General features: G+C 33.5%; 1 protein-coding gene across 1 annotated transcript in view; it reads left to right on the top strand.

Moving 5' to 3' along the window:
- The first annotated feature begins 546 nt into the window (after window positions 1-546).
- Window positions 547-12,396, top strand: part of LOC145039671 (uncharacterized) — a 120,288-nt gene continuing 108,438 nt past the window's right edge. Inside the window, exon 1 of the mRNA XM_078987699.1 lies at window positions 547-733. Coding sequence (XP_078843825.1) covers window positions 547-733 — 187 coding nt within the window. The remainder of the gene's footprint in view (window positions 734-12,396) is intronic.

Genomic DNA, 12,396 nt, shown 5'->3' with positions numbered 1-12,396 from the left:
ATCATTGATAAATTTGGAATTTTTTTAACGATCCATATTTGACCTTTTCAATATTATATAGTTGGAATTTGATTTCATTAACATGTTATAATCTTTGAATGTCCTTAATACTTATTGTTTTCAATTTTAATAAAGTGGTTTTATGGTTATACGTTTTATTTTGATTTTATGTTTTTATATATATATATATATATATATATATATATATATATATATATATATATATATATATATATAACGCCCTATTTATTTAAATAAATTAATAAATGTAAGTCCCAGATTAATTGGTGAAGAATTTTGATAGTTGGGGGTTGTTAGTAAGTTACAGAGTTATTTTGGGTTTAAATTAAAAAGAAATATAGTAGGGAGGGACCAATATTGGTAAAATAGTCCAAAGTTTAATGAAATCATGGGTGAACCCGTCACCCTTATGTGCAGCCTCCATATCTAACCCATGACATGTGAAACCCTAACCCTAAGGATTCATTCAGCTGCCACCATCTTGTGACCCACCTAGCCACCACCTCCTTTCTGATCACGTCTCCGATGCGGACCAAGTCGCCATCTGCTGTCGGTGACACCGTGAGCGACAAGGACCAAGCGAGACCGGACTTGGAGCTGTACATGGCGAAGTGTGGGATGCTAACGAACAGAATATCATCGGAGAAACAAGCTGAGGAGGAGTCTCGAGCATTGAAGAACGAAGCCGCTGCGCTTCACCATCTGTTAAGGCGTTAGTACCACTCTGAGTCCGATAGCCGTCCTTCCTTCTTCTTCTTCTAATCAGCCTCCACCTTAGAAGCCTTCATGTCGCGTCGTTACTGTTATTTTGTTGATGTCATTGCCGGATGGGTAACAGAATTGTGAAGATGCCGCCGCCACCTCTACCCTTTTCTCTCCGTGATGATGGCTGTTGAGGTTTCCATTAACCAAGACCGAGCAGGGACCATCGTCGGTTGTTTTTGTTGCTGCAGTTTGCCAGCTGAGACCGCTACCCCTAGCCGCCACCCTCATTGACGGACTGTTGAAGAAGATAGGTTGTTACTGCCGTCAACTTTTCCATCAAGAACGATGATGGGCTGCCGGTGGGTGTAGCCGTAGCATCCACTAGTAGTTAGATAGTATCAGAGTGTTGTAAGTCTGCGGGTGTAGCCGTAGCATTCACTAGCAGCCAGATAGTATTAGAGTGTTGTAAGTCTGCGGGTGTATCCGTCGCATTCAAAAGATTAGCAGATAGTACTAGAGTGATGTGAGTATGTGGGTGTACCCGCAGCCTTCACTAGGTTGGTAGATAGCGTGAGTACGTTGTTAGGACGTGGAAAAGAACCGTAGTACCCACCAGTTCGAGTGTAGCATTGAGGATATGGAAATCCACATATTGAATTTCGGAGTTTCCCAGATAGATTAAACTTGGTTAAGCCAATGATAAGCTGTAGAAGCGCCACTACAGAGAAGAGATCAAAGGTCATTTATGGCATAAGGCTACAGGTGGTCATGTAGCAATCACTTTTAGCCTTGGGTTTGGTGACATCATGATTTGATGTATGGACTAGAATAATTTATTGGGCTTTAGGGTAAGGTCCATATGAAGGATTGGGCCCAATTTGGAAAATTGGGCCATAGTTGGGGCCTAGATGGTTGTATGATGTTGGGCCCCTAGATTGAGACATGTTGGACTGGATTGAACAATTGGGCCTTATGGGAAGTCCATATAGAGGTTTGGGCCTAATTTGGAAAATTGGGCCATATGTTGGGCTTTGAACCCTAGTTGACTTTGGGCCTATGGATTGGGCCTTGGGCTTGGGTAAGCCAATCTAGGGGTAATGTAGTAATTATCCAAAGCATGTATTTATAGTTATGTGTTAGAACCCAATTATTAATTGGGTGTTATTTTGGTGATGACAGTTAGGGAATCTGTCATCCAGCAGCTGGGGTTGAGTCTGCAGGACTTCAGCAGTGTGGGATTGTGTCTATAGGACTTTAGCAGTGTGAGGTGAGTTTCCTTCCAGTAGGAACGGGTCTAAGGCCACAATGCCGGCCCGTTTAGTAGCAGTAGTTTCCGGACTTTGGTCCGATGCAGTTGTTAGTTTGTTTGGTGCCTTCGTGGCTCAGACAGGATTTATGTGTTAAGTGTTATGGGATACGGCCTGACGTAGTATGCAGTATATGAGTTTATGATCATGTGTGTTATGCTATTTGATATGTGTTTTTGCTATGCTATGCTATGCCCAGTCAGTTCCAGACTTCGATCCGATGCAGTTAGTTTCGGACTTCGGTCCGATGCAGGGGACAAGGTCCCAGTCAGTTCCGGACCTCGGTCTGATGCAGTTAGTTCCGGACTTCGGTCTGATGCAGGGGACAAGGTCCCATTCAGTTCCGAACTTCGGTCCGATGCAGTTAGTTCCGGACTTCGGTCCGATGTAGTGGGCAAGGCCCAATATGTGTTTATATGTTATTGTATGGTATGTAGTAGTTTGGGGGAGCTCACTAAGCTTCGTGCTTACAGTTTCAGTTTTGGTTTCAGGTACTTAGTTTTCAAAAGAGGAGTTCAGGATGATTGCAGTGCACACACCATTTGTTCAGCCTGGGATGTTTATACTCTGATATATTTGACAGTTGTTATAATATTTTGAGATACATTGCTTATGATTTCTATATGAGGTTTATTGACTATGGTTTTATCATTAAGTTAAACGAAATTTTCAGACTGTGTTTTTGGGAGGTTTCAATATATATATATATATATATACACACACACACACACACACACACACACACACACACACTAGTGGCCCGCACAAAGCAGTGACGACAAATAGTTTTCAGACGTTGATTAATTTATTTCGGTGAATACTTTCCTTGCGGCTATCAGATCAAACCATAAAAACCTTTAAATATAACCAAGTTACAATATTGATAATTCTTTCATTTCTACAATCCTCAAACGTTGATAAATCTATTAATACATTACTTTCTTGCAAATTGCAATTAATCACTCATTCATAATATTAACTTCTAATAACCGTAATATCTTAATTTGTTTCAGAACTTTGATCGGTTTGGTGGGTTGTAGGGTTGTAACAATTGAATCTGATTTTTTTATTTTCAATCTATTTTAAATTGTTTTTGTAGTCTTGAAACCATTTTAATTTATAAAGTTAATGTAAATGTTTATCCATTTATTTCTTTATTATAGTATTTTACTTTTATATTTTTTTATCAATGTGTTTTTCAATTTTTTTATGATTACCTCTCCGGAAAATTATATATTGTGATGACAACCACTAAAAACGTATCTCACTCGCATTTAAGATTTCAGCCTATTAAATATATAAACACCATGATACAATGGTTATACGTTTGATACCAATTATTGATTTTAAAATGTTTCGTTTTTCTTCAAAAGAAATTGTTTATAATAAAATGGAGATAATTTAATTGATGGAAAAGTATGGTTTGATTTAATTTATGTTTTAACGGAGGAAGGTCGAAAATAACAATACGTGATTGGGTGAATAAAGAAGGAAAATCATTTAATTGATGGAAGAGTATGGTTTGATTTAATTTATGAGTCATTAATGTCTAATGCGATTAATTTGTGAAATGGAAATGTAATATGTGTATTAAAGGGTAAGCATAAATTGATTGTACATGATGTAGTAGGTATAATACTTCTTAAATTTCAAAAAATATCTAAAATGTTTTATATAATAGTAAATATATATACTAGTGGTGTGTCCGCGCAAAGCAGCGGCGACAAATAATTTTTGGATGCTGATTAATTATTTCGGTGAATAATTTCCTCGCGGCTGTCAGATCAAACCATAAAAACCTTTAAATATAACCAAGTTACAATATTATAATTCTTTCATTTTACAATCCTCAAACGTTGATAAATCTATTTATGCATTACTTTCTTGTAAATTGCAATTAATCATTCATTCATAATGTTAACTTCTAATAACCGTAACATCTTAATTTGTTTTAGAACTTTGACCGGTTTGGTGGGTTATAGGGTTGTAATAATTCAATCTGATTTTTTATTTTCAATCTATTTTAAATTGATTTTGTAGTCTTGAAATCATTTTAATTTATAAAGTTAACGTAAATGTTTATCCATTTATTTCTTTATTATAATATTTTACTTTTATATTTTTTTATCAATGTGTTTTTCATTTTTTTTTTTTTTTTTTTTTTTTTTAATTTTATGATTACCTCTCCGGAAAATCATATGTTGTGATGATAATCATTAAAAATGTATCTTATCCGCATTTAATATTTTCAACCTACTAAATATACAAATACCATGATACAATAATTATAGGTTTGATACCAATTATTGATTTTAAAATGCTTCGTTTTCTTCAAAAAAAATTGTTTATAATAAAATGGAGAAATTTAATTGATGGAAGAGCATGATTTGATTTAATTTATGTTTTAATTGAGAAAGGTGGAAGATAATAATACGTTATTGAGGGAAAAAAAGAAAAGTTATTTAATTGATAGAAAAATATGGTTTGATTTAATTTATGAAGCATTAATGTCTAATGTGATTAATTTGTGAAATGGAAATATAATATGTGTATTAAAGGATACGCATAAACTGATTGTACATGATATAGTAGGTATGATATCTCTTACATTTCAAAAAATGTCAAAAATATTATATATATATATATATATATATATATATATATATATATATATATATATATATATATATATATATATATATATATATATATATATATATATTTCCAATTGTCAATATTTTTGGAGAATAGAGAATTTTTTTTTCCACCAAGTTCATGTTTCTTAGTGACCCCGTGCATTGTGTCACTGTGTGGTGTAGCGTAGCCAACGAAGCTGACACCGAGCATCTTACAAGATGCCGTGTGATATTACACGTCTAACCAGATCTATTTGTTCTTTAAATGCAAATATGAATATATTAAATGTAATTATTTTGGTTACATTTTAGTTGTAACCTCTTTGTGACCTTTACCCCTCCCCTCCCACGGGGGGGCACTCATGCACTTCTGCTCATGCTTTCAGGCGAATTAAAAGATACACATAATTACATTGTTTATTATAATTCTAATAATTTAAATCAAATATTTATAACAAAATCATGAAATCCTACCACAAATTCTAGTATCCTTAATTATGTACGAACCTCCACACCCTAATGTTGCTGGGTATATTATTTTAACAAATAATATATCTTTATTTTTGAAATTGTTGTAGTAAATAATTTAATTTTATAGAATAAACAATATTGAACTTAAATAATACTCTTTGACAAAAAAAAAAAAAAGATAAATATCATACCGAAAATAAGTATATAAACACTAACGCTAGACAAGGTCTCCATAAGGTTGCTGATGGATATTTTATAATAACGGTGAAAAGCTCATGGGGTGTTGCTTATCAAAGCTTTAGAGACTAAGCGACAATACAAGCCACTCCACCCATGTCGAGCACAATTTATTCTGAACATTCCCTTATACTAGATGTTGATAATGTATTTAGTTGCATTAAATTGTTTCCTAAAGCAACTTCGTGTGGGAGAGACGGTTTGCAAGCTCAACACATTTTGGATGCTTTATGTGGGGAAGGGTCTCCTATAACCACATATCTCTTACATGCCATCATCGCAGCGGTTAATCTATGGCTAGGGGGAAGATGTCTGTCGTGTCTGAATTTGTAGCGTCTACTCCTCTTACTCCGCTCCTAAAACATGACAATGAAATTCGTCCTATTGTTTAGGGCACTATATGGAGGTGTTTGGTTTTAAGGGTTGCTATGAAAGAAATTGATAAATATATGTAAAAGGTGAGTTAGGATAATATGCAAAACAACTATTATTGTGTAAATGTACAACCTAACCTCAGCCAATCATTTTAAAAACCCTGATAGGGACATCATAATAATTTAATATTTAAATCAATTTAATCAAACTAAATCAATGCCATCTATTACTACTACAAAATGAGTCTAATGCGACCTTTTAGATGCAACATTTTCACTAAAGGTGCATTTGATTATAATGAAGGTCTTCTCGAACAAAAAGGTTGCACTAGAAGAATTACTGTAACTTTGTTTAAAAAAATAGCCAATTTTATTAAAAATTGCAACTTTATTTTTATAAAGTTACAATTTTTATTGAAAATTATAACTTTTCTGTAAAAAAAATTACAAATTTTATTGAAAATTGCAATTTTTTATAAAATTGTTGCAAATCTTATTAAATGAATTATGGGTTAGGGTGGAATGTGCACAAGCTTTAAGCACCAGGGACCAAAAGTAAAAAATTAAACCCTAATTACCCCTTAGCTAAAGGAAGTGATGGGAGACTATTCCTTTCTCTGTTCTTTTACCATCCCAACAACTCCATGGTTATCCAATGACAAAAGAAATCAAAGGAATGAAAAATAAATTGAGCGAGGCAATAGGTTGCTACACCGATGATAAAAGAAAAAACTAGTGGAGGGAGCGACAAGAGTAGTAAAGGAGAGGAATTGAGGCTCGACTTGTGGTCTTGGTGCGTTTTGCTCCTATCTAGGTATTCTACTTATGATTTATAGCCCTTATAGCATCAATGACACCTTTAACCACCTCTAAGGTCACCAAGAATACACCACAACACCATTGTGGCATGGTGGTTGTGGTATGAACGTAATTCAGTCCTAGGGGTATGTTTTTCTTGGCGACTTCTTTCTGTGAAACCTAGTTCTATGTAATGCCTGTGTTTCTGGGCTTGTCATTAATAGCAATGTGTTATTCTACGTTAACCTTTGTAACCCATTTTGAAATAATAATAATGTATTATTTGAGTATTATATATTTTGTGCTTAGTTGTGTGGCTTAAATGAATTAAGAATAAAAAAATAAGCATCAAAATAAAATAGTAGATAAAGCTGATATCTTTGGATAATGTTGTAGTAGTTGAAACGAGGTTTCCGAATATATAAAGAATGCCGAAATCCGAGTTATAACGAAGAAGTTATGATCTGTCGAAGTTTCGCGACAGAACCGGCACGACGCCGAATGACGTAAAATACGAATGTAAGATAGAACGATATATAGCCTTAGTAATCTAAATGAAAGTTGAAGATTTTGTTAAACCGAGAGCGTGCATAAAAAGAACGCCCAAATCTGACTTCGTATGAGGAAGTTATGATTTTTTGAAGTTTCGACTTAGCAGTATGCAGCCCGAATACTCGATTTGAGATCGAGCGGTTTTTAGCCAAAACAATCTAAACGAGAATCGAATATCTCGTTAATAGTAGTGAAACGATAAAAAGATAGGCGAAAACAGACTTCAGATGAAGAAGTTATGAATTTATAACGGAGTTTTCCTGTCCCGGCCTACTAAAAATAATATATAAGTAATATATTTATAATATATTAAAAATAAATTCAAAATTATCCAATGAAGTCTAAACGAGAGTTGTACATCATAATATCACATACGCGTCGATATAAAGAACGTCAAAAACGGAGTTGGTATGCGAAAGTTATGAATTTTTGAAGTTCGGGGCGCGAAACCCCAAAACTGTTAGATACCACGACATGGCAAGCAGTACCACGACGTGGCAAGTCTTTTGACACCTCCTGGAGTCCCCTAGATGCAACTTGCGATAACACATGCAGTGACGACCAATCCCACGATGTGGAAAAAGGTGCCACGACGTGGCAAGGGTAAATTTTGCCCTATAAATAGATTTGAAGGGCCAGCTGTTTAGGGTTGCTATTTTCTCTCCTCTCTCTCCCGTTCTATCTAGATTTACATGAAAAGAAGTACCCCCAAAGCCCCAGTATCATCCCGAGACCCGAAGCGAGTCCCGAAGCCCGAAGATCCCGAGAAGAAAAGAGTTTCCGAGTCGAAGCTCTACCTGCGAGAAGCCCAGTGTGTGAAGATCTTCCAGATCTACCGAAGAATACTACTTCTGCAAGTCGTAGTGCTGTCCGATCATCTTCTAATCAAGTGATTGTATATTCCTTTTCTTCTATCACATAGATACAAAGTATCTCCGAGGGAATACGTGCTATGTGTATATATATATATATATATATATATATATATATATATATATATATATATATATATATATATATATATTATATGTTACTTGGAATGAATCTGTATATTTGGAACGAGTATTAAATGATTATCTTATCAGTTTTTAAGTTGCATATGTATGCATATGTATATTGTTATCTACAAAATGTTGGGTAGAACTTGGGTAGATAGTTGAAGTGTGATAAACTGATGAGAGGCCTCGATGTTGTCGATGTTGACCTAGTCATCTAGTAGAGTATGGATGACGACCACAGACTCTTTCTAAACAGTCCAGTGGAATGCTAGCAGGTTCATAACCTGTAGGTTTTGTGAAAGATGTGTTCAACGGTGTACTCTATCCCCCTCATGGTTTCCTTTAGGACATCTATTGCTGAGGAAACCCCTTTGCAGTAATGTCCGTCCCGATGAAAATCCTAGATTAGGTCCCTTGTAATAGATGTTGTTTTAAGGACGTAAAGTGAAGATAACGAGAATGGGTAATCAGGTTATTGTTGGTTGGTAAAAGTTAAATATAATTATTTATTGTGGGTTGAAAAACCTATATGCTCACCAGGCTCCCAAGCCTAACCCACCCAGTCTTATTTGTATTACAGGAAGTGGCGCGAGGGCATAAGATGGATGAATCATCAAGTTATTTTGTTTATGAGCCTATATATGTATATAACTATTGTATGGCTTGAAATATGTTGTTTATGCTTTTGGTCTGTTTATCGGAACATGACATCCCGAATATTGTTATATAATGAAAATTCATCTCTTGATGAAATGCTTTGATACACTTTATTTTATCATATTTTGTTTTGGGAACAAATTCCGCAACTCTTTTAAATCAAAAGGATTTACTCTGAAATTATTTTAAAAGCATAAATGAAATCGGTCTTTTCTGGTTGAGATTTTGGGGATATCACATTCTAGTACGTCTCATGTATGCTAGGTTAATGAGTGGTAGCTTAAGAAAATTTCTATGTCACAAATTGGTTTTAAAACCCTCTACACTTTTGGTTTTAAAACCCTCCCACTTGCACAAGACTCATACTAGACTGATGTAGACAGTGGTGAATGTCTAACAACATTTCACTACCCCTAACAACATACGACTTTGTGCCATTCTATCAACGCCTAATTCCCAAAAAGCTCAAAGCTAAAATTGGTGTATCAGGTATGTTTATCAGTTATCCCTTTGCTACAGATATCATGTTGAACATGAGATACTAGCTGCGATCAATCTCATTAGTTGTTCAAATTTTGGTAAGGCGCCTTAGATGTCTAACTCTCAACATATAATAGGAACAAATCCCATCTTGATTACATAAGCCTCTTGCATAGTTCACACCATACCTATAACTGCCCGTTTAAGGAGCAACATTTGACCATATCAAGCATAGTACTCCATAAAAAAGTCCTAATATGTGTCTCAGGTGTTAATGATACAAAGATAGTACCTTTTAATCAAGTATTATTCATGATAGTGATCCATAAGATAATCTTGATGCGGGTCAGTTTAATACTAGTTCTCTGACAAGTACCTATGAAACTTGGTTACAACCACTTGCCTACTTTCATCTAGCGAGAGTCAACCAATCCAATTCATATTAGTCTTACTTCATAATTGCTCCCATAATTATAACCGACTATGAACTTTTAGAATAATAACATTATATATGGATTAAACATGTTAACATAACCCAACAAGTATTAATGTGATGACTATATCCCAGTATATCATAACATTATCTAATAGTTGTTGTTATAATGCTCCAATATCCAAATACTAAATCCAAATCAAAATCCTATTTCTAGAATAATAAAGTCTTACAACTGAAGTGTGACCATTCATACTTAGCTCAAAAGAATTACTTTATTAATGGGTCTGACGAAATTTATGAATTTTGTGAATACTATCATCTCCCTACTTAACTTTACTCTAAGTATAGTTAAATTTCTTGGAGAATATGATTGGTGTTATTTTATGACATAGAGTCTCTTAGCTTGATTAAGTATACTCTTAAAGTCACAAAGATTTCTATGTGATCCTTGAATGGTAGAAATCAACATAGTTTTTCAATGATCCCATTCATCCAATCATATTTAAATTCAACTTCTAAAGTAGTGTATTCTTATTTTTTATAGTTTGTGTCATTATGTTTTGCTTGGACCTCATTCCAACGGAACTTACGCTTCATTCCATAATGAAGTCAAAATCCAATTATAATTCATAATTATTCATATTTGTTTAGAAATTGACATCTTGTGTAGCTCTTTCCATAAAGATCATTTCTAAACTGATTGTCTCATATACATTCTCTTAGTTCTTCTAAATTACTTTTAGAATACTCTCTTAGTCATCCAGTGACTTAACCATGTATCAAATTAGTATCCTATGACATGCTTACAACATGATCAAATACGATGTCCTATGCATAATATGGCGTAAATAATGATCATGAATTCATTTTCCAAGAAAACAGAATATAAATCACTTTGTCTAGTTTAATCCTATGAGCTATGTACTTTTGAGGCTAGCTCAAAATGGTGCCATTTGACAATGCCAAGAATTCTCCAAAAGAATCTTGTGTCTTGATCGCTTTCAAGATATTGTCAATATATGTATAAGGACATGAATATTTTAACATTCATTTTATATATCCCTTATATATTTTACATTCTTGGAATGTATCTTCTCCTTCATAAGTATTTCATTTTAGAAACACTTTCCGAGTCAAGGTGAAAACGACCTTGCTTATTCAGAATGTGATTTCAAATGATTAAGTATGTATTATTCATACAAGATTAGGAATTTCATTATGCTCCCACTAGTTCTTAGTAAACACACATGTTTTATTCATTTTGATATAAAAACACATCTTGCGGGATTACATAAAATGTTGTTTAAAACATTGAGATGTTTGCTTTATATCCACAGGTGGATCTCAAGCTCTACACATTTTATTAGGATAACACGGATTAAGAAAAACTCCAGGATAATCTATATATAGATATATTCTAATAGATGTCTATTAAGAAAAGTAGTCTTTCTTGAAATCTATTTGCTATATCTCATATTACGAATATGAACTTATAGTAAATAATATCCTTGTTGATCTAATCACATATACTTATGAAAACGGTTTGATCATAGTCAATTTCATGAGTATGATGAGGAATATAGTCAATGACATGAGTATGAGCGAATCCTTTTACTACAGGTCTTGCTTTAAATGTGTATGGTTATCCATGTAATTTATTATTTCTAGAAGAATTATTTACTCCTTCTAGCCTAGCTATAGGGATAAATTTTAATCAAGCCCATTCTTGATTATCATACATGGATTGCATCTCATGTTTATGACTGTAAGTCATTTATCAAATTCGAGATCTGACATAGCATCCTGGTAGATGGATTTTCTAGAAACCATCAATGAAAGCTCATCAATGAGAGATTCCACATTTCTCAAGTCAAAGATAAATTTTACTAATAATGCGAACAATTTGTGTTTGTGAATAACTATTATTCAAGTTTAACAATCCTTGTTAATACTAGTGCCAAGTATTACTACATAAGGTTATGGTTCTTGAGCTGCTTCAAGTTCCATGTACCTCCCACTTGCTTTATCATTAAAAGCCTTCATTCTACTAACTTAGCTTTCACAAGAATAAAAGGACTTATTCTTGGCAGGTTTGCATATGAAAATCTAAGCTACATTTAGAGTATTATACAAATATGTATTTAGTAGATTTGGGGTTTAGAATCTTTAGTCTAACATCGGATTCAAATCCATAAAACATTAAGTAAGATAAGTATGGATCCTTTCCATAATAAATCTTATACAGTGTTTAATCTACTTAATAATTGGTATTTTTATTTAAGATATAATTAATAGTGATTGAAGTGTCATCCCAAAAAGATTAAAGGAGGATATTTCTACCAATTAGAAAGTAAATCATACCAAGTAAGATTTTATTCATCATTTATTATTAAGGCCTTAGATGGTTCTTACTGGTTTGTATCTCAACTTTTGAAATCTTCAACAAAGATTTCATAATTATGCTTTACCATGTAAAATATAATTAAAACTACTATAGTTGTTAATAAAGTTGATTTGGTATCTTTTTCTTAATCTCAAACAGTCATTAGAAAGGAAGTCATACACCAAAGTGTATACTTCCTTAATTATTTTATCTACACTTTAGTGAAAATATCATTAGGAATCCTTTACATATAAATACAGTTCACATATGTCAAATAAACTACATTGTTTGCCTTTAAAGATCCTTTTCTTGAAGTTAGAATATGTGAATGCCATTTATAT

Source organism: Lactuca saligna, chromosome 4 (genome assembly GCF_052625555.1).
Source record: "Lactuca saligna cultivar CGN05327 chromosome 4, ASM5262555v1, whole genome shotgun sequence".
Classification (NCBI taxonomy): domain Eukaryota; kingdom Viridiplantae; phylum Streptophyta; class Magnoliopsida; order Asterales; family Asteraceae; genus Lactuca; species Lactuca saligna.
This window is presented reverse-complemented; position numbering and strand designations above follow the sequence as displayed.